The sequence below is a fragment of the Dicentrarchus labrax genome, unplaced genomic scaffold (genome assembly GCF_905237075.1).
Source record: "Dicentrarchus labrax unplaced genomic scaffold, dlabrax2021, whole genome shotgun sequence".
Lineage (NCBI taxonomy): Eukaryota > Metazoa > Chordata > Actinopteri > Moronidae > Dicentrarchus > Dicentrarchus labrax.
The window spans coordinates 14,590,123-14,612,890 of NW_026136712.1; the positions used below are offsets into that span (position 1 = coordinate 14,590,123).

General features: G+C 38.8%; 4 protein-coding genes across 5 annotated transcripts; 2 read left to right on the forward strand and 2 right to left on the reverse strand.

The window, feature by feature from the left end:
- Positions 1-280: 280 nt before the first annotated feature.
- On the reverse strand, positions 281-3,543 carry LOC127373542 (dual specificity protein phosphatase 13-like). Its single transcript, XM_051418121.1, has 3 exons — positions 2,994-3,543; positions 2,711-2,928; positions 281-2,558 (listed from the first exon to the last, which is right to left on the reverse strand). The coding sequence occupies exons 1-3, from the start codon at positions 3,116-3,118 to the stop codon at positions 2,365-2,367; spliced, it is 537 nt and encodes a 178-aa protein (XP_051274081.1). The 5' UTR covers positions 3,119-3,543; the 3' UTR covers positions 281-2,364.
- LOC127373539 (sphingomyelin synthase-related protein 1) lies at positions 3,529-8,990 on the forward strand. Of its 2 annotated transcripts, none has more exons than XM_051418117.1 (6): positions 3,529-3,701; positions 4,668-5,243; positions 6,020-6,115; positions 6,244-6,361; positions 6,449-6,599; positions 7,102-8,990. In XM_051418117.1, exons 2-6 carry the CDS (start codon positions 4,687-4,689, stop codon positions 7,404-7,406), a joined length of 1,227 nt encoding a protein of 408 aa, XP_051274077.1. In that variant the 5' UTR covers positions 3,529-3,701; positions 4,668-4,686; the 3' UTR covers positions 7,407-8,990. The 2 variants fall into 2 exon arrangements, with proteins under 2 accessions (XP_051274077.1, XP_051274078.1); XM_051418118.1 differs by having other exon boundaries at positions 3,544-3,884.
- A 560-nt stretch (positions 8,991-9,550) lies between these two features.
- Positions 9,551-13,761, forward strand: LOC127373515 (voltage-dependent anion-selective channel protein 2). The gene is made up of 9 exons (XM_051418056.1): positions 9,551-9,709; positions 10,858-10,929; positions 11,057-11,106; positions 11,255-11,407; positions 11,491-11,543; positions 11,645-11,872; positions 11,985-12,135; positions 12,791-12,848; positions 12,932-13,761. The coding sequence occupies exons 2-9, from the start codon at positions 10,863-10,865 to the stop codon at positions 13,021-13,023; spliced, it is 852 nt and encodes a 283-aa protein (XP_051274016.1). The 5' UTR covers positions 9,551-9,709; positions 10,858-10,862; the 3' UTR covers positions 13,024-13,761.
- Positions 13,762-13,850: 89 nt separating this feature from the next.
- On the reverse strand, positions 13,851-19,505 carry LOC127373514 (catechol O-methyltransferase domain-containing protein 1-like). The gene is given in 8 exon segments (XM_051418055.1): positions 13,851-14,118; positions 14,204-14,221; positions 14,223-14,338; positions 16,413-16,467; positions 17,150-17,268; positions 17,785-17,890; positions 18,004-18,125; positions 19,311-19,505. Coding segments are annotated over 8 exon segments (771 nt in total). The 5' UTR covers positions 19,393-19,505; the 3' UTR covers positions 13,851-13,965.
- Positions 19,506-22,768: the final 3,263 nt, after the last annotated feature.

Below are 22,768 nucleotides of genomic sequence, written 5' to 3' on the forward strand. Positions count from 1 at the left end.
GTGCGAATGTCTCTTTTAACCCTCCTATAATGTTGCAGGTCAATGTCACTCATTTCAGTTCTTATATGGAGGAAAAACATAATTAACCTTTCTTTGAAGGCATGAAATGTAATTTTCTTCTCTTCATTCGAGGTCATGAATGTGTATGTACAGTAAAATGTGGATGTGATGGTGTGTTGTTGATGTTGTACACAAAATAAGTCAATAACGGTTTCCGGTTCATTTTGACCTGGAGGCAGTTATTTATTGATTATTTAAAGTTCTGCTTCTGCTTATTGATTAATCTACCGTAGTGTATGTGGTGGGAATAAAATCCCACCGGATATATACGTAACACTGCTGGTGAATGTGTGATTCTGGTCTGATCCAGATGCGGGTGTAGTTTGACAAAATGGGGTTTTGTGTGTTCCTGTGCGTTTATTTTGTAAGCCTTTTAATCAATGCATCTTTCTGACAGAGACGCTTAAAAGAGCTCAAGGCAATAAGAAGGATTTTAGCACCAGTCATGTAGAGTAAGATGTTTCTGAGCCGTTAATGATACAGGTTTTCTCTGGAGAAGATTCTTCATCTACATCTGATTCACAACATGTGAAAGGACCATGGAAATCTAAACTCTCTCATGTTCTATTCTAACCGTCATCACAGGAAAGCCAAGGCAGACTGTCAGACTGTTCTCAGATAAAGATCCCGAGAAAACAAGATTTATCAGCATTTCACTTTGATCAAAATCCAGTCGACCACTGGAACCACAAGATGTGTTGGCAATAAATTGACATGTTTAAAATGCAGAAAAAACGACAGGAACATGTTCAATTATTGTACATTCAGGACATAAATTCTGAAAAGCCGCTGAGATTTAAGAACCTGAGGGGTGGTATATGATTTTGATGATGTTTTTTAATTAATAATAATTCACAAAATGTCACAGTGTATTTATTAATTCACTGTAAGATTATGTTTTAAATTAATTAAGAATTTGCATTATCTCCTAACATTTTGGCGTAAATGCTGTTTCAAAGCCTTCTACTTGTGGTGGATTTCACTGGAAAATCCCTTTTTGTATTCAATTAGTTCTCACAAATATCACATTTTAAGTTTAAAGAAATGTCTATTAATGCATTTATAGCCTGTGTGTAAACAGTTAATACTTGATAACACAGTATAATGTAGCTATAATCTAATATAATTACACACTTGAACAAATCCTTACAGGCTCTTGGCACCCTATGTACCAAGGTCTTGCTGCAGCAGCCCCAGGTTTGAATCCAACCTGTGACCCTTTGCTGTGTGTCACTCTCTCTCTCTCTCTCTCTCTCTCTCTCTCTCTCTCCCACCCCCCTTTCCTGTCACTCTTTAGCTGTCACTATTGATTAAAGGAAATAAAAGCCCCCAAAGAATACATAGTTAAAAAAAATAAATGTGTTAAAACTAGATGGTTATAACTGTTATATTGTCAAGCATTCATTAACCATTGACATGCCAGTTATGAATGCCTCATATGCTTTAAATTACATTAATAATTACTTTAAAATGTCCTTAAAGATCAATTTAGGAGAATCTAATGAGAGAAATGAAATATAATATTCATAGGTATGTTTACATTAGTGTGTAATCACCTGAATTTAGGGAACGTCGTGTTTTGTTACCTTAAAAGGAGCCTTTTATATCTACAGACACCGCCGGTCGCCTTCCATTGGGGCCACCATGTTGAACTGACATGTTTCTACAGCAGCCCAGAAAGGACAAAGCAAAAACCGGCTGTAGATAGGGGCGTTGTAGTTGTTGTAGCACTGTAGTTTCTCTTCTGCGCTTGGAAGGGTTAAAACAATAGATTGTGATCTGCAATTACACCGCTAGATGCCACTAAACGTACTTACAATTAAATTATACTGTGTAATTATACTGTGTTATAAACCACCTATCGACTGATCATATGCTGCTTATCAATGCTAAACTGGAGGGAAAAACATTAACATGGTACCAGAATGACCTAATACACAAAAACTAATTATGAAATGAATGTTAAGTATCATATTGTGAGTTAAAGTGGAACCACAGTGTTTTAAATTAAATGTATATCAGGGTTGTACCTTTAATTCAATGTAATACAAAGGTTACTTAAGTGATTCTGCCTAAGTGATTATACTGATGTTCTATTAATATGAGATCAATATCTTGTGAATAGGCAGCATGATCCACAGCTAAGAGTCAATGTAAATAGATTAAGCTCAATACTGTTCTTGAAACAAACTAATCAGAGTACAAATCTAAGTACAGTATTTCCCTCCGCTGGCAGATGCTGAGTCCTTCATTTATCTTTGAGGTAAGTTAGAAAATAAAAGTTTTTGAGGTGCAGAGGAATACTCAGGATGTCTTGCGGAGCTTCATATCCAAAGCACAAAGCTGTTTGAGGAATCCTCTGTTTGGGAAAATCCACCTGCGCTCTTTGACCTTATTGATGGCCTCGAGCAGAGTGTAACGTTGGTGGATCATAAGGTAGGCCAGGACGAGGGAGGCAGATCTGCTCACTCCAACTGCACAGTGGACAAAAACCCGAGCTGGTCAAGAAGAAGAAAAAAGGATTACAATGAGCCTAAAGCATGAGCTGATACTGGGATTTTATTCTAGATAACATGAGTGACTCGCAGAGAGGACTGCACAGTCTGAGATAAAACTGAGTGACAATAAAAGCAACACAATGGGTATTTACCACCAGCTGTGTCAAGTGCATTCTGAATGTACTCAGCGGAGGGAAAGAAATAGCGAGAGAGGTCAAAGGATGGCGAGTCATCGGCAGGCACTCCATAATAATCCACAGTGGAGCCGTAGAAGTCATGACTCCCCTGACAGTGCATCCTCCCATGAGCTACATTCACAACATGAGTGATTCCCAGCTTCCATAGACTGTAGCGATCATTGGCCACTGACCTGTGGACAGGAAACACATTAGAAAAGAAACAATCTAAGCATTATTTCATAAGCAAGAGACTTACATGTCGCCAATGAAGAGGTTAGGCCAAACTTCATCCACGTGATTCCCAAACCTTTTTCCTCCATACAAAATCTTCACCAAGTCTTTCACAGAAGGCGTGGCTACATTACTGTCCTGAATGTTCATAGCTGGCCGCACGGATATTTATAGCTTCATCAACATGACAAAATGCTCCCCTGAAACTCCACATTTGTATGATTTATCCTCCCAACTTTTACTCTCAATCACTGTTGAGGCTTTGCTACAACCATGTTGGTACTGACAAGGACAGGTGTTCCTGGTCTAAAATTAAATCAGCGACCCAAATCGTAAATGTTGGTCAACCTCACTCCTCTAAATCTTTTTACCACGATTTCTCACTGTGTGGCCTTTTAACTGCACTGAGAATCCCTTGCTTTTTCATCACAACAATCACTATACTGCAGTATTAAACACGCTGCACTTCCCTCTTTTCACCAATGGGTGTCGCTGTTGGTCAGCTGGAGATTTTTTTTTTTTCCCCCCTGTGCGCAGCTACTATAGACAATACCGCCTTGTGTTGTCAACAGTATTGCTAACCAGCGCGAAGCCTGGGCGAAATGATTCCCAACAAGCCCGTGTTATTGCAGCATACGTTTATACGATTTCTTCAGCTTCTTGTGAGATGCCATATAGCTAGCTAGCTGAGTAAATAAGTTTCTGTCTCGTCCTCTGTCACGTCTCAGTCCGGGTGAGTGAGCGTCAGGCACACGCATTGATTAAGCTAGCGAATAGCTTGCCAGCTAACGTTAGCTCAGAGCTGAATTAGCCTGGCTGGGGTTAGGGGTAGTTGTGGTAGAAGAAAGGATGCTTTTCGCTTGGTTTCGTGTCTCCCTCGGGCATGCTTGTCGTTACACACACCGTCAAAAACCAGGTTGGCTAATAATCTTACTACGATATAAAGAGAAGTTAGTGGAATTAGCTCCTGGCCCCACCTAATCGATAGCTAGTGGTGTGTGTGTGTGTGTGTGTGTGTGTGTGTGTGTGTGTGTGTGTGGGGGGGGCGGGGATGGATTTTAATGGACAAAGTTACTGACCGTCTGTACACCACATAAGCTGCAGTGTCAACATAACAAGTAGAAATGCTATCACTGTATGGGATGTCTTGGCAATCCTAGGTACAGTCTTGGGAGACAGGGTTTGTTGCCACTTACACTGAAGTTAAGCTTGATTTATTATTGGGTAGGATAGTGTGGGCTTGGCATAAAATTGGGGGATGATAAACCAGCAAGTCGTTATCCATAAGTAAGTTTTAAAGTCGCTGTCTGAGCTGGTGAACGGGGCTGCTCCTTCACCTCAATCCTCAGGGTGTGGTTCCCATTGTGAAAACTTATCTTAGCACACTCTTGCCACTGTTTGCCTCAAATAGCTGTGAATGCTTAGCTTGCCAGTGGGGCTCAGGAATTGTCTTAAACTTGTTATCACTTAACATTTTGTCAGAGTGTAGTTATTTTCTGTCTATGTGGCAGTCTTGCGTGGTTTGTTTGGAATTAGTATTGCTGATTCAGTAGAAATAAAGAGTGCCTAACAGTGCCTCCTTCTCCTTAAGAGTCCTTCTCTCATTGGCGAGGAAGTCACTAAGGAACTGATTTTGACAGTAAGGCAGAGTTCAGTTGTTTGAGTTGCACTTTTACAAATTTGACGTTCTTTTCTCCAGCCTTCAGAGTGAGGAGGAAATGACACAACTGAGTGTTCGTCGCTGGACGCCCAAACACGTCGCCAAGTGGCTGAAGGAAGAGGGTTTCTGTGACTATGTCGACTTGCTGTGCAACAAGCACCGACTGGACGGCACCAGTCTGCTCGCCCTCAGCGAGTATGACCTCCGCTCACCGCCTCTGGAGCTCAAAGTGCTGGGGGACATCAAGCGGCTGATGGTGTCCATCCGCAAACTCCAGAAACAGAATATAGAGCTGTTGGAGGAGCTGGGTCTGCCCTTTGATGGCCACTCTCCTACAGGCTCCGGAGGCAGTTTGGACTGGCTGTGTAATGGAGACTCAGGCAGAGACTGTGATAGCACTGACACAGCACCAGTGGGAGAGGAGTATCACCAGTACACTAATGGGAAGTACAAGCAGCAGACGAGGCGCCTGGACCCAGAGTACTGGAAGACAGTGCTTAGCTCCATCTATGTGGTCTTTGTGTTTGGATTCACGTCCTTTGTCATGGTCATAGTGCATGAGAGGGTGCCTGACATGCGCACATACCCTCCACTGCCAGATATTTTCCTCGACAGGTGGGTGTATGACAGCTAAGACTCTCTCAAGTCCTGTTTTTCTGACCTGGGGCACTGGGTAGCCCTTAAAAAAGCAACAAAAACAGTCAGCTGTGAAATTCCAAGGAGAGAGTGAAACAAAAACCAAAATATTTTTATCAACTGTATCACACCAGATGGTGGACATTATAATTGCCCTACTTCCTTGTAGCATGTTTCTATAATTGTCCTCAAATATTCCTGATGGGATAGCTTTGGTTCAGAGAGATCTTTTGAGTGTTTTTTTTAAGTGACCTACTTTGTAGTGTGACCTGTTGTCTATGACCAGCTTTGAGCTTTTTGTGGAATGTCTCAGTTTATTGGGAAAGCTAATTTCAGGTTAATGCCAGTGTGTGCTTGGCAATATAAAACATCTAGTGATTTTAGTGTTAAGGGTCCATATTTTGCTGAAATCAGTCATGGAACTTTGTACATAGATATCAGAACTTGTTTTGAAATATTTAAGCCATAACTGTAGTATTTTAACTTTCAGGGCTGAAGCTAATGGTTGATTAATTAATGATTTAAGTAATGAAGTCATTATTGATTGATCTGCCAATCTGACCGACAGTCAAACCCCCAAAGATATTCAATGTATACTACTATAAAACACATAAAAGCAGAAAATCCTCACATTAAAAAACTTAAACCAGAGAATGTTTGGAGTTTTTTTTATGATAAATGAATAAGTGATGATGAAAATCACTTATCGACTTTTAATTTAAGCACTAATATCTCTTTTCCACTCTTTCCAACAGTGTGCCTAGAATACCATGGGCCTTTGCCATGGCTGAAGCGTGTGGAGTGATCCTCTGTAATATCTGGCTGCTGGTTCTGCTGCTCCACAAACACAGGTAGAGTGCTGACAGTCTTTCACATCAGCGCAATGTCAGCGCAGGGATTCTGCTGTAGGATACCTAAAGTGTGTCACTTAATTCGGGACCACGGAGGACCCGAGCTAATGCTTTCTCACAACTTGTAGGTCCATCCTTCTGCGGCGCATGTGCAGCCTCATGGGGACGGTGTTCATGCTGCGCTGTATCACCATGTTTGTCACCTCCCTGTCTGTGCCAGGACAGCACCTGCAATGCTCAGGAAAGGTAACACCTTTTTTTTTTTTTTCCACTACATCTCTGCCTCCTTTTGGAAGATCACAGTACTGATAGTTTCTTCTCTCCCCCTTTTAGATATATGGTGACATGTGGGCGAAACTGCAGCGAGCTGTGGCCATCTGGAGTGGTTTTGGGATGACCCTGACAGGAGTGCATACATGCGGTGACTACATGTTCAGCGGCCACACCGTGGTCCTTACCCTGCTCAACTTCTTTGTCACAGAGTGTGAGTAGCCTCTAAATCTGAGGTCATTTTTGTCATTTTGCTTTAAATTCAGATCCACTTCATACCTCAAAAGCCCCTTTAAAGCTTTTGTTAAGATTAAGAGGGAATGGCCAATAAATAACTGATAATAAGTTGAATTGGTTGTCAGATTTTGGACACATTCATTCATGAAAACCAGAAGAAATTATGAGCTTTTATTAAAAGCTGTGACATTGGTGGGTTAAAGTAATAAGTCATGGGGAAGAAACTGTGACTATATTTGGCAACATTGTCCCTTTGTTGCCATCCAGTGTCTTTCAATGGTATTACAACTGAAATAAAAACTAGTATTCCTCAGTCTGACCTGGACAAAAGTAGTCCGTCTCGTATGATATGATATGATATGATATGATATGATATGATATGATATGATAGATGATATTGTGAAACTCCAAAAAACAACCAAAGAAAAAAACATTTAGAGTGTATCTTCAGCTGTTCTTTATTCTGGCTTCACAAACAGACACTCCACGGAGCTGGAACTTCATTCATACGTTGTCCTGGGTCCTGAATCTCTTCGGCATCTTCTTCATCTTGGCCGCGCATGAACACTACTCCATCGACGTGTTCATAGCGTTCTACATCACTACCAGACTCTTCCTGTACTACCACACTCTGGCCAACACCCGGGCCTACCAGCAGAGTCGACGAGCTCGCATCTGGTTCCCCATGTTCTCCTTCTTCGAGTGCAACGTCAACGGGCCCGTCCCCAACGAGTACTGCTGGCCCTTCTCTAAACCCACTGTGATGAGGAGGCTGATTGGATAAAAAGCAGCTTCAGCGCTAATGTCAGACACTTGATAGCCTGTGCTGTTTCGTCTGCTCTGTCAAGTTGCCAACTGAGGTGGTGTGTGTGTGTGTGTGTGTGTGTGTGTGTGTGTGTGTGTGTGTGTGTGTGTGTGTGTGTGTGTGTGTGTGTGATATCTTCATCAACAAAGACAACTGATGTGAATCCTGTTAGCACCAAGGCCTGATGGGATACACAGAGCCATACCTTCTTATATTCTGGGACTCATCTTCTAAACCTGCTTCACCTGTCAGCATTTTTAGGCGGATTATACAACATCTACAAACCCCTACATTCATTCATTTGAAACGTGAACACAGTGAAGACACGTCTCATGTATTGGTTGCTTATTTTTCTTTTAAAGGGATAATATTATTTTATGTAGCATGAACTGCATTTTTCAGTACCTCACAACTTTAAAAACATCCTCCTCTGTTAAGAGTATTTGGTGATTTAAAAAGAAGCCACTAAAGACTCTCAGGCAGCAGTCTACCTAATCCTTCCCAGCAGTTTGCTACTTTCTGTGCAATCACAAATACCTGATCATTTCAAGGTTTGGATCTGGATTCTTAGTCTGAAAGTTTTGTAAAACATAACACTATGGACCACTGTTAAAGCAATATGTAAAGATCTACATTTCACTGTTGCTATTTTCTGTATAGCAAAATAATGTTCTACATGTCAACAGGTCTTTGCCATTGTTTGAATTTCTTTTTCATTCCTTGAGATTATGCTTACGTTTTGACAGTGTTACTAAATGTTGACAGAGTAATTCATGCCTCGTTGAAAGATGCAGTAACATAGAGCAGTTCTCTGTTGATATTGTTCACTTAGCGCTGCATTTTCCTCACCAGACGTAGTAAAGATGCATTCAAGGAAACGTCACAATCGGCCAAAAACATGGAATCAAAAGATTTTTTCCAGCTGTCTTAAATATCTAATTCCATTTGCCAATTACCTTGAGTGTTATGATAGGTTTCTCCGTGTAGAAATGTCCCAAATCTTTCATGTTTACTGTGCGATAGTTGTATAGTGTTTTTTAAAAAAAAGAATAAAAAAAAAAAAAACCATAGAGTGTAAATGACCAGATTTGTGTAGAATTTGAAATTTCCCTGATAATAATCCTTTAACATCAATCTGTTGTAAGGGTTCTTGAAAAAGGACCTATAAATTTGTATGTATTTGTTTATATTAATTTATTTAATTTTGTAAATGTCAATAGGTATTTTTATATTTCATATACAGTGTTACAGCAACATGCACATGGAGAAATATGTTTACAGTTGCTCTTAACTTTGTATTTGTTGGAAACACAATGTGCTTTTTAAGTGTAATGTTTATTTCAGATGGGCCTCTGCATTTCATGGAGTGAAACTTGCCAGATGTTGTAATTGATTCGGTCATTGGCACGTTATAATACATGATTATTGTAAATGGAGTTGACAGTCTACAACACATCCTTTCAGTGACGAACGATGCTGTTGTGTTCATGCGCTCCTGCAAAGCCACATTACTCGTTTCATGTCTTGTTCAGTCATTTCCATCATTAAAGAGCTGAAATCAAAGACTGGGTTGTTTTTTTTGCTTGTTTTGTTTTTTTTTTTTTTTACCCCCACTCACTGCACAACCATATAATAAATGTTTGCTATGTGCATAGTTATCAGCATGAGAGAGATGCAGCTCATAAAACAGTGGAAAACTAATATTCACTGTGTATTATCTTAGTATTATAAATGCTGTCAATATAGGCATTTACTGTACATATATTTTATTTTTTGATTTTTTGATTATTGTATTAGGAACTTTTATATTAAACTGTTATTTATATTACTTATATTCTCATTATATTTTACAAATACTGAGACTTTGTTTTCCTTGCAATTGTTGTTATTTATACCAGGTTCATTAGCATTAGCCACATTTGCGTATTGGTTACCATGGTGATTTAGAGGTATTCCTCTTGCCGGTAAGCAGCACAAACAGGGCATGAAAAACATCGACTTTCACACACTACAAGAATTACTGTTTGCTGTGGCCAAACTACAGAACATACAAATTCTCAATGAATTTACCGAGAATTACAAAATGATCATCTCGCCGTTATTTCCGACGGGCACGAAATAAGCAGCTATAATCGGGGTCCTGCGGCGCCGAGGTCAGGAGGGTGTTTGTTGCGGTGTCTCCTCCATATCGTCCTACACCGGTTCCTTCTTCTCGCTTTTATCTTCATCCCTCTCCTGTCTCACAAAGTTGACAGCAACACAATCGACAGCGGTGACATCCGGTAAGTCTTTGGCTCTTTATTTACTTCAATTGCTCTCGTTTTGTATTTAGTTTGAATGTCAGCAAGGTGGTTATCAAACGCCCCCTACCCTCCTCCTGTGTTCAAACTCCTTCAAAATACTGACACAGGCACCAATGACAGTGTAATATGTTTTAATGTTGGCAGCGGTTACCAAAAAAAAAAAAACCACTATTTGAGTAGTAAAACTTACCAATAAGCAGTCCTCAACTGCGCATGCATCAAAGTTTAAGCCTTAACCGGTTTAATTCAGTGTTATTCTGCAAAAGGCTGCTCTGATAATGATATTCATGCCGAGGTATAACAGCTACGTTGAAGAAAAGGTCACGTTAAATGGCGTTTTTGCGAGGTGTGCTGGTTACTGTAAGCATACAGTGACAAGCCTCCGGTCTAACCTTGACATTGAGAAGCCGTGACAGCAGAATCTGGGAGACATGGAGACCGTGTGACTCAGGTGCTGCAGGTGTGTGGCAAAACTAAAATAAAAGGCCTGTGACATCCCTTTATAACTATTTAATAGTATAAGCTTCGTCACACTGCAAGGAATACTATCAGTTTTTCTAATGTTGGTCATTTTAAGTAAATTAAGTCTTATAATAGTAGTAAGGAATCGTAAAATGCAAATTACCTCAAGGCAGGGATGCTGGAAGTCAGTCAGAGCTGGGGGCTGCTGAGAGAAAATCTGTCTATATACTGGCATCATGTTAAATGCATTCATCATTTTTGCTTTAATTTGAATGGCCAGGATCATTTATAGCCTATTTATGAATTATTAACAATTACACATGGTTTTTAAACTTTTAAGGGGATAAAAATAATAAAAAAAACAAGGCAAAACCTCGTTCCTGCCACAAATACCAGTGTACATATGTAAATCCGAGTAAAAAATAAGGAAGTCACGGGTTTAAACATTTTCATGAAATAATGGTTTACGTTATGTCCCGATTTGAGGGGGTGCTGCAGCCCCCTCAGCACCCCTACCTCCACCGTGCTGTACTGCACAAATTCCCAGAAAAGATATGTGGACATTAACTTGCTCTTTTATACGTCCATCAGTTTGCAGTTGCACATTTTTCTGACACTGTACACATGCTTAGTTTCAAATTTTTGAAGTGTCCTTTTTGTGACAGGCAAAATGGCAGTTCCTCCAGCATATGCAGACCTTGGAAAATCAGCGAAGGACATCTTCAATAAGGGATATGGTAACTGGAAGCAAGATAAAAGGCAGTTTTATAAGTGTGTATTTATTGACCCTCAGAGGACAGGACGGCTGTTTAAAATGCGCCACCCAACTCAGAAAGTAGTCCCTCACTGTCATTGTCCTTGCAGGTTTTGGACTGGTTAAGCTTGATGTGAAGACAAAGTCTTCAAGTGGAGTGGTGAGTGACTATAATATGCATTGTAGGTATTATTAGTTGATTTGAGGTCACATATATAACAATATCAGTCTATATGTTGGCTGATAAGTAACAAGAAATTGCAGTACCCAAATGAAATGGATTCATTTCCTCTTGTATTCCCTTTTAGGAGTTCAAAACGTCCGGCTCATCCAACGTAGACACCAGCAAGGTCACTGGAACCCTGGAAACCAAGTACAAGTGGGCTGAGTACGGGCTGACGTTCACAGAGAAGTGGACCACAGAAAACACACTTGGAACAGAAATTTGCGTAGAGGATCAGGTAAATTGAAAACGGTGCTGTGTTGCTGATCACTAATAAAATCGCTCTAAATGAAGTCTGACTGATGGAATGATCTTCTTTAGATCACCAAAGGGCTGAAACTTACTTTTGACACTACATTCTCACCAAATACTGGGTAAGCTACTGTTTATATGTTCATTGTAAAATAGTGACTTGCAATCATTGTATAGAGAATAGCCTTCTAACTCCACTTTATTTTCTTAATTCATTTCACAGCAAGAAGAGTGGCAAGGTCAAGACTGCTTACAAAAGGGAATACCTCAATGCTGGTGTTGACGTAGATTTAGATTTTGCTGGTCCTACTATCCATGGAGCAGCAGTGGCCGGCTACGAGGGCTGGCTGGCTGGCTACCAGATGACCTTTGACTCGGCCAAATCCAAGATGACCCAGAGCAACTTTGCAGTTGGTTACAAGACCGGGGACTTCCAGCTCCACACCAATGTGTACGTTTTAGGATCAGCAAATATTTAAACCAAGCAGAGTAAATAACTTAACTGTAGAGTGACACAACCAGTTGATTGTTGACAACATTGTTTGCTTTTTTTTCTCTCTCAGAAATGACGGTTCAGAGTTTGGTGGATCCATTTACCAGAAGGTAAACGACAAACTGGAGACCGCTGTAAATCTCGCCTGGACAGCGGGCAGCAACGGCACTCGCTTTGGAATTGCTGCCAAATACCAGTTAGACTCCAGTGCCTCCATATCAGTAAGTTTGTTTGTTTGTTTGTTTTTGTTCCTCTAAGGAAGTCCTGTTTCATATCCTGTTTATCAGCAGGTAACTCAGAAATTTATTAACAGTTCAGGGAAATATAAGTTGGAAATTAGGTCATAGGCCGAGGAACAAGTGATTGGTGTTTGCAAGGATCTCTGTTTATTGTTTACTGACTGAAATGTTTCAAGGTCCAGTGTTTAGTATTTAGGAGGATCTATTGTCAGAAATGTAATCTAATATTCATATATATGTTTTCATTAGTGTATAATCACCTGAATATACAGGAACGTGTTTCTGTTACCTTAGAATGAGCTGTTTTATCTCCTCTAATGGAGTCTGCCATGTTTCTAACCCAGACAGTGGCTGTAGAAATGGTCTTTCGCGTTTTTCATGAGCGTCAGAGCCCCTGTAGGTTTTCCTTCACACTTCACAGCTGGTTTTCATTCCCAGGTCATCAAATACAAACACCAGTGGTGTTCAGTTAGTTGCAGTCTGCAACTTCACCGTTAGATGCCGCTAAATCCTACACACAAGTACATCCAGTATATCAAATAATAATTAGATGTGTTAGTTTAGCATTGTAGCATTACAGGCAGTACCGTATGTACTCTTTGAATGCTAGTTTACTGATTTAATGTGTTTTCTCCAGGCTAAGGTGAATAATGCCAGCTTGGTAGGAATTGGATACACCCAAACCCTCCGGCCTGGTAAGAACCATCTGTTGTCTAATATTCAATTGAAAACGGCTACAAACACAAAAATAAACACATATATTTTCTTTGTTTTTCAGGTATGAAACTACTTCTCTCTGCACTGGTGGATGGGAAGAACATCAATGCTGGTGGTCACAAACTTGGTCTGGGCCTGGAGTTGGAGGCATGAGGATCTGCTCCGCCATTTCATAAGAAGAATAGGAATATTAGCTGAATCTGATCCTGAGCGTTCCTGTCTGGTCAGCAACAGATATTTTAAAGAGATGAAGCCAAAACGAAAAAAAAAGAAGCCCAATTCTCGAGCACTGTTAAACTTTTCCACCAGCCTCCTTTTCATTGTGGTCACAATACGTAGTCATGTTTCAATCACATGTAATTATAAATCAGTGACTCCTTCTGCCAATGTATCCTCCATAGTGATAGAAAAATCCCTCCTCTGGGTGCACCATGTCCAGGAATGGCTTCAAAAAAGACAAAACCTTATTTTGCTGAAGTGTGATAGCGTAGAATGTAAATCCGAGCTGTTACTTTTGCACAGTAGAACATACCTTTATTTAAGCTCTTTCTCCTGTTTTATTTGCACATTTTATTTGTATTTTAGTTGTGATGGTCTGCCTGCTGGAGGTCACTCCAACAACATATGCTTATCAAGATCAAAGCCAATGTATTGGCCAGTGTTCACTTATCTTTTTAGAGAGGCTTAATTGTGCTGTGTGATGAGACCTCCGCTACCTGAAATACCTGCTAAGTTCCAAGATAATGCTAAATGGATGTTCCTTTCCTCAGTGTGACTTGAGTGAAAGAATATCCGACACTTTTATTCCCATTTTTTGAGGACTGTGACACTAATTTGGAAGCGGTTTGTGTGTTGGCGTGTCTAACCTTTACAATAAAGTCCTGAAATCAACCATCATCCTCTCCTGTAATTTGACATAATACATAATTCATCAAACCAGATAAATAATATATAATGATAAAGTCAAACACAAAATATAATTAAATTCCGTCACTATTTTATTCAAACATTACAACTTTAAGAAGACCTACAATATCACTATGTTATATTCTTTAAAAATTACTTAAAAATCATAGCACTTATCAGACATTTGTCCTATAGTTTGATAGCCAGTGTGAGACCATCTCCCACTGTGAGCATGCTCAGGCTGACTCGAGTGTCTCGGTGCAACTTCTTGTTCAGCTTGTCGATGGCCACAGTGTCTTCGTCATCCGGGGAGGGATTCACCACCTTACCACCCCACAGCACCTGAATGAAAACAAGTTTAGATTTATATATATGTATGTATTTAACAACTTGAAATATCCTACTTTGTCTCGGATGGAGCCCTTACGTTGTCAATAGCAATGATGTCCCCCTTTCCTCAACAGCTGCAGAGACTTCTCGTAGTAGCGGTCGTAGTTAACTTTGTCTGCATCGATGAAGGCAAAGTCAAATGTTTCAGCCTGACCAGCAGACAAGAGATCATCTGAAAGAAACAAGATGGAAAATATATAAATATATGTAAATTATACTTCAGGTTCTTTCTAACAGCTATACCACAATATACTGAATCTGTCACCCTACATCTGTGTTAGATAAGAACTCATTTGGACAGATCCTTTCAGATTCCTAATAACTTGAAATTAAGTGCAATAAGTTCACTTTAAATTTATTGCACAGCATTTTTACCCATTGGCAAAGAAAATATATTCTGGTGGCAGAGAAATCAGCAAACAAGATCTTCCAAAAAACGGACTTTTGTTAAATGTAAGAAAGCTCCTTTTATACACTTTGACTATGAAAGCAACATGCACAAAGTAATCACTCTGCCCAAGTTAACATCACATGACCATATTTTGAGCTTTCTCTGGCTCTATTGAACATAAGATAACATCTTATTCTAACTTTTTACATTATAACTTCATAAATAAATAAATAAACAAACAAACAGTTCCCAGCTTTAGAGTAGTTTTATGAGTTTGAAAATAAAACTTTCTAACAGTGAAGCAAATGCAAACCTGTTTTGGTGATTTGAAGTGAAATTATTGAAAATTATTAGAAACAAATTGGTATCTAGGCAACAGTATAGGCATTTCACTCATTATGTATACTGGTTAATAAAGTTTAATATATATATATATATACATTTATATATATATATAAAAAACAACGCCACGTGATCCCGGTGACCTCTTCGATGACATATGCACGTGATTTGACGTCGCGCCACGTGGTCACGGTCACTTCTACCGTCTGATTCAAGTTGACAGCAACACTTCAGAAACTCTCCTAAAATGTTCAAAACACGTTTGTGTATTGAAGTCATTCGAGAGGAATTGATTTCATAAACTGAGGAGAATAAAGAGAAGAACAGAAAACGGATCTCGTTGACGGGATTCAGGTACCGAAAAGTATTTTCAGGTAAAACCATTTTGGTCTGCAGCTGTGATACTTAACCTCTGACTAACTTAGCTGGATGGGTTTGTTTTGCCAAATAATTATTAAAATGAAATTGGTTTCAGCTTTCAGATTTCATTCAATCCTACTATTAACTGTGAAGTAAATAATTTAGAAACACCTCTGGAACAATATACAGTGTGTTTTGTCATTTAAAGTGCAATTTGAATTATTATAAGGATTTGTTTTAATCAGATCTTTTACTGTTTATTTCTCAAATAGATTTCCAGGAGTTTTTCTTGACAATCCAGGACAGCCCTTGCTTACAAACTGTCATATAAACTGCAGTTTCAGGTAAAAGTGGCTACATTAATGTGGCCACAGCCCATCAGTAACAGTTCAAATCAAGCAGAATTTATTGTATTTTACAGAAAAATAATCTTGCATGGAGATATGAGAATTTTGCTCTAAGATCTGGGAAAAACACAGACTCAGTGCTGAAACCCATCACTGCACTCAGTTCCACTTTGCATCTGGTGAACCCGCTTTAAAGTGTCATACAGTCGAGTTTCAAACTAAATACACACCCAGGTTTACATAGGCTAAAAATAGAAACAATTCCGGGACAACAGATTATTTCCTGGATATTTGGTCATTTTAATCAATTACCAGGTGTTTACATGAGTGGAAAACTAGTCTCTAATTTTCAAGCTTTTCCAGGTTCTACAGGACGTGTGGGAAACCTGAAATGTGCATCCAATATGGGACATTTTACCCGTAAAGTAGTAACTTTAACATATACTGTAGCATCATCAATTTATAAAATATTAGGTTACAAAAATTGCAGTGGGAATTTGTCTTACAATATATCTATGATTATTTTTTTCTGTGGCATAAACTCCTAGGAGATTTAATCATTCACATGTCTCAGCTGCCTATATTAATGACTATTAATCAGGGACGTGTGCAGACATTTTGGGAGGCAGGGGATCAAGGCAAAAGGACACAATGGCGCTTAAGACCAGGTACCCCTAGAGAGGTTTGAGCAGTTGTGGATGTGAAATACTGTTAATCTCATGGAGATGTATTAATTCAGTAGAATTATCTTGAACAACTTTAATAGGATAGGTAGGTAAGGTAAGAAAACTGGTGTATTACTGTACCCAGAGTTTTCAGTGCTGGCTGTATGCGTAGATCAATTTTTTGCTCGACTCCAGCCTGTAAAAAAAACCAAACAAAAACCAAGAATATTTTATAAAGTAATAGTGCAGCAGATAAATTGTCTGGTAACTGATGAGAAACAATGTAATGCAGTACATAGGGATGTCTTTTGTGAGTGTATTTCACTTTACACTTTCACATTAGAGCCCCACCGATATGTCATTTTTGAGACCAATATCGATTTCAGAGAGGAAAATTCACACATTACTCATATGGGAGTCAATATAGTGAAGCATTTTTTTCCTGTATTATTAGAGAGAAAAATATCTGTGTCGATAATATCAGTCGGGCTCTAATTTGCATGCAGTCGGTTATGCAAACGTGATGTTGTTTACAATAACCTGGTGTTGTTATTTATCTGGGTTACGATGAATCTAAATAAGATGCAGCTGACTGTAAGTTTACATATTGTACATAAGGTATGCATGACTGATTATTACTGGTCCAGTAGTCGTCTTTTATCACACAAAAGACACTGAAGTCTGTTCCACATGGAGGTGAACAGAATTGCTTCAAGCAGAACTACAGTATGCCTATTACCTGTGGCGTATGAAAATCCTCTGCACTGATCAGCACTTTGCAATATGGGAACAATACAGTAATATTACACATAATACAATGAACCACATGATGAAACAGTGTTATGACAAATAATAAACACATAGGTGGTAAATGGTACCTCTTTCCAGAAGGGTTTGCCAATATTGGTGTAGTCTTCACTGATGTCACATGCCACCAAAACTCCATCGTCGGGCAAAGCCAGCGCCATGTTCAGTGTGTTGTAACCGGTGTATACACCTGCAATGGGAGGGCACGAAGGGAGAGATCAGTACACGCAGTAATGTGTCTTTTCAAAAGAATTTGAGTCAAGTGACGACAAACCAGTAAACATCATGAGGAAAAACTATCAAAACTGTCCCCTTATACAATTTTTAAGGAGCAGGTAATTGCAGGTATACAAATACATGTATTGATATCAACAAAAAACAGTCGGACGAGTTATGGACGAGTCCTCTTCCGGCCCTGCTTCTACCCAGCAGCACCCCTTGACTAAACCAAACAAGATGAAGTCAGCTGTTCAGGTTAATGTTTTTGAACCTCTTCTATTGCTTTTCCTAGCTTATATAACACATGTTGAATTGTGCTCCATAAATAAAGCTGCCTTCCCATTTAGTGCATATACACGCACAATGCAATTTGTCTTCGTAACCTGGTTTCTTGTGTGCCTGTAAAGGTACTCTGTGTCTCTAAAGATTGTGGCAGATGTGCACATGCTTTACACACCAGATGTGATGCTATGTCTGAGACCCTTACCAATCTCTAGTGCTTTCTTGGCTTTTATTAGTCTTGCCAGATTGGCCATGAACTGCGACTGCTCACAGGCGACCATCATGATGTTCCAGGAATCTTCCATTGTCCTCTGAAAGGCAATGGGCCGATAATTAGACCGTGAAACGTGATTCAATCTTATGACATCGAGTGCTTAATTGTGCCAGAGCACGGCAGTTTTCCCGGATACCGAGACATCCTCACCAATCTAAGGCTTTTCAGGACCGGATGCTCCCTCATGGAGTGATTGAGGACGTACTGCATCAGTGGGTTGTCTTTCTCGCAGTGACTTTTGGTGATGCTCATGGTGGGAGATTTCTTTTTTCCTGAGGGTGAAAAATGAACCATGATACAATTATATGGATCTTAAGAGCACGATGATGCCATGGGACCTTACAATCCAGCCTGTGCATCCTTCAGGGAACCGAAGTCTGGCCTAGTTGATGTACAGTAGTTATTTGATTAAGATAAAAACTTAAATGATCTCAGTAGGGAAATGCAATTATTGCAGCAGCAGCAACAGATCCAGATAAAGGAAATTGGAAGACAATATAGTTTGACGTCTTGAAGGCAATGCAATGAATCCGTCTAGTATGAGACATATGTGTCCCTACGTTTCTGGATATTTACGTTTTTTAAAGGCTTTGCAGTTTTGTAACAAGGATCAATAGAAGCTGGAAAGGAAAGGTGAATGAATTAATGAGTTGAACAGACTTTGTACTGGGCGTTAATCTGTACAAACTTGAGGCGGTATCTCTGGAAAACACGTTATATCATACTGATAAGAGGTGGAAAAATAGGATTTACACGATCATGCATATCTTTTAATAAATACACTACTGTTAATACATTCAATTATGTTTTTCTATCCATGTAATACCCCGGTAATGCACAGGATTTCATGCTTAACTGTGGGTTATGTAATCTCAGCTGGAAAAAGGGTGCTTTAAGGTGGCATAACGTTAACAGTCAAATTTGGGTCACTCCGTGCAGAATTGATTTGTTCCCTTAAATCTTAATCTGTGAGATTTTAAATCTTAATTAACATAAACCCAAACTGAAAAGCTCACAGTACAATAATGGAAGTATATTATTGTCACACACAAAGCCTAAAGGAGAATATTTATTGCATAATTCTCACTTGTTAAACCTTAACAATTCCCCAACATATACTAGATATTATACTTGTATAAGCTTTAAATAAACAAGCATTAATCCTCTGTTTTGAATATGTGAAAGAACTGCTGGAGCCTTTGTTTGCAAGTCAAAGCAGGGTTAATAATAAAAGCCACCTTTAAACCCTACATAACTTTTATATTCCTACTTTTACTCTACTTTACAGACTTTTTCCCTCCTCTGTGCAGATCCTACGTCTGCACTAAACCCCCATTATACTTCGATTAAACAAGTCCATGTGACTGATCTGTCCGACTGATTTACCCACACACACACACACACACAGACAGACAGGTGACCCGCGGTGTATTAGCGAACAACTTATCTTCTCTTACCAAAGAAATAACCGGCGACAAAAACAACTCCCAGCGTGATGGATCCAACAAACGCTTCCCTGGAAACACTACGAAAAGACATGCTTTTACTTTTATCGATAACTATGACAGAGCCACGCGATTTAAAAAAAAAAAAAAAAACCAATTGACCCCTCCGGTTCAGGCTCTTCCGCGTGGGCTGATCGTTGTACCGTAATGACGCGAATAGAGAGAGAAAGGAGGAGGACGCGCAAGCTGCGACGTGACCGGCATGGAAAAGCGTCTGTCGCCGCACACCGTGCGTACTTCCCCGTCCACTACCTACCATCATGTGACTGCCATTGTGTTGTGTTGAGGTTGTTGTTTTTTTTTGGCAGGGATGCAACGAGTGTAGCGACTGTAGCTAGAGCCAACCACCGAGGGGAAAAGCCCAGTGTGCACTTTATATAAACACAATGACATTATACTACATTTCTCTGTAAGTGAGTGTGTGTGTTACAGAGCTGAGATCTGACAGGTGGAAATTTAAAAAAATGCAGCTGCAAAACCCGATGCATGAAAAAAGGAAGAACTCACCACAGAAGTTCCGTGTAGAGGAGACGATGGGTCCGCTGGCTCTGAGAGGACGACTGTTTGAATTCCTGCTCCAACGAGCATTACAAATTGGGTCAGTCGTAGAAAGTAATGACGGTCATATGACCTGCAGCAGCCCTCATGATAGGATTGTGAAACGGACGCCCACTGTTACGACTGACTGCTGAGTGGGGCCCCTTTCATAGGGAGATGTCAGGACACATTACTGAACAATAGTGGACGAAGTATTCACGTACTGTATAACACAGTTTAGTTCATTCAGAGTGCAGAAATAGTAGCAACAGGATTTACTTTGAGAATAAAAAGCAACCTTTTTAATCCAGAGTGATCACATTCCAATGTTTATTCTATTATTATTATTATTATTATATAAGATGATTGTGTTATTATTACAGTTGGATTAAAGTGTACACAGTGTTGATCTACTGTAGTAGAGTAAAAAGTATAAAGTTGCATGACAATGGTAATACTCAAAATACAATACTTATAATATTACTTTTCTGAATTCTGAATTTCTGAAACCTTGCTCCATTTTCTGAAAACAGTAAACACAAAACCCTTCAAGCACTATTTACAAAACCTCGGACTCCTCGAAACTCCTTGAAACTTTCGCCTCAAAACAGATTTACTTGTGCTCAAAACCAAACACTGCTCTCAAATCATAAACAAAGCGATCGAAATGATATACACTATCAAGCAGTCAGTAAACAATACACCAAAAAATAGAAAACACATTTTCCGTCATTGTCTTTTGATGAATGAAAACATGTTCTATCATAGTAGCTCAAAATTGATCAGAAATTATATTCTGCTTTGCTCTTTGCAATTTTTTTTGTTCTTCCTCCTCCTTGTAACCCTATTTTTACAGTACTGTACCCAGCATCTCACAAACTTGTCCTTTGTTTCTGTGATACTGTAATTCTTGTTCTTTGTTGATATGAACCTGCAACCAGTCAAAATCTATCGAGCAGTCAGTACTGTAAACAAATGGAAAGCACAATGTTCAGGGCCAGACAATTTCCATTCTTAGACTTTCTCTGTCCCACCTTCAACAACCTGTTTGCTCTCTGAACTATCTTATATTGGTTGTGTCACATGATTTGAAACAAGTGAAATCAATTTTGAGTGGTCGTGTTTAATCAATGACATATGTTCTCTATTTGTGTTTGATTGTTGCCACTTGTGTTTACCAGTATGGATGACATGTGCATTAGAGTGCAGAATGTGTTTAGAGTTCTGCTGGAAAAGTCTAAGTGAGATCTGCAAATTGTGTTTTACCATGTGAAATGATTTAAGACAACAGACTGCACATTAACTAAATGAGTTCAGGCAACTGCGAACTTTGTTCAGCCAATGGGTTTTAGTGTTTTAGCGATTGAGAAAAACTGTAATTGATCCTTGAGGGGGAAATTTGTTTGTTACAGTTGTTCTGCTCACACATGGTAAAGAATAGAAATAATACTTATATTACAATATCTAACACAATATACAGAATAGAAATGTATTTATAGATAAGTAAAAGTAAGGATAAACATAAAAATGGAAATTTAAATATAACAAGAGCCTAAGAGATATAATAAGGTAATAAGAGCCTATATACAAAGTAAATGTAAACATATTCCACAGTGACAGAAATTAAATAGCAATGCGTTTATTGAATTGTACCCAAGTACAGTATAAATAAAGCCCCAAGTGGCTGTGAAATCATTAAAGCAAACACACAAATTGTCCAAATAGGACAATGTCACATAATTTAATGAATTGAATGAAAATCAATGAGCTTCAAATATCAACTTTACAGTTTAAGTGTAATCTGCAGTAGGTTACTAGAACCAGTTAGAGTTAAATTTTATTTTTCATTTAAGTTAGTCATCCATTCAGATATAAAAAAAAGACATAAAAACAAGATGTACTATATTTTTTAAGTCATATTATGTTTTTTTTTTTATTACCATTTTAACTAGAGTAACATGTGATTCACCCTTTCTGGCCGAACCCAGTTAATGATCAGGCTAAATTAAGTTTCTATGTGACCTCAACAATAAAGGCATCTGTCATGAGTAGATAAGAGATAATTTGACTGTCTGCAGCTATCATGACGTCACTTTATAACAGACACATGCTCTCCAAGACCTTTTGTTGAAAGATGTAAGGAGACACAAGTCACAAGGTCCCTGTGAAAGCACCATCACAATAGGACAAAATGCTATATAATATAAAAACAAACTACATTGACACCCTGTATTATAAATGTTAAGGCAATTTGTCTGTTAACACGAATAGAGCTGCAACAATTAACCAGCAACTCTTTTGATATCTGATTAATTGTCTTAAGTTATTCTTAAATCTCTAAACACTCTTTAATTCCAGCTTCTTCGATGTGTTTTTTTGCTTTTTTTCTGCTTTATATCATCGTAAAAAATGAATATATCTGAGTTAGGACTGTTTATCTGCCAAAACAACACTTTGATTTGGAAATTTTCACGTTTGTCTCGCATTTTATAGACTAAATGATGAATTGATTGATTGAAAATATAATTTAAGTTCAGTTCTAAATGTAAACACACATTTCCGCTGTGTCCCAGAGCAAACAGTAGGCTTATGAATTTATGGTTTATTCTGAGATACAGTAACTTACCATATTGGCATTTTCTACATAAAATGTAAACATATTCACTGTACAGATTTTCAGATTACACTATGTTGTAAGTATTTAGAACTGTATTCACATAAATGATGATGCACTAAATTAATTTCTACATAACCATAATGTATCAGTCATTTACAATAACGGCTCTATCACCTTCTGTTTTATCATTAATGGATTACAGTTTCTTTGTATTGAAAGATGTTGAGGACATTTATACACAGAAATATAATGTGAC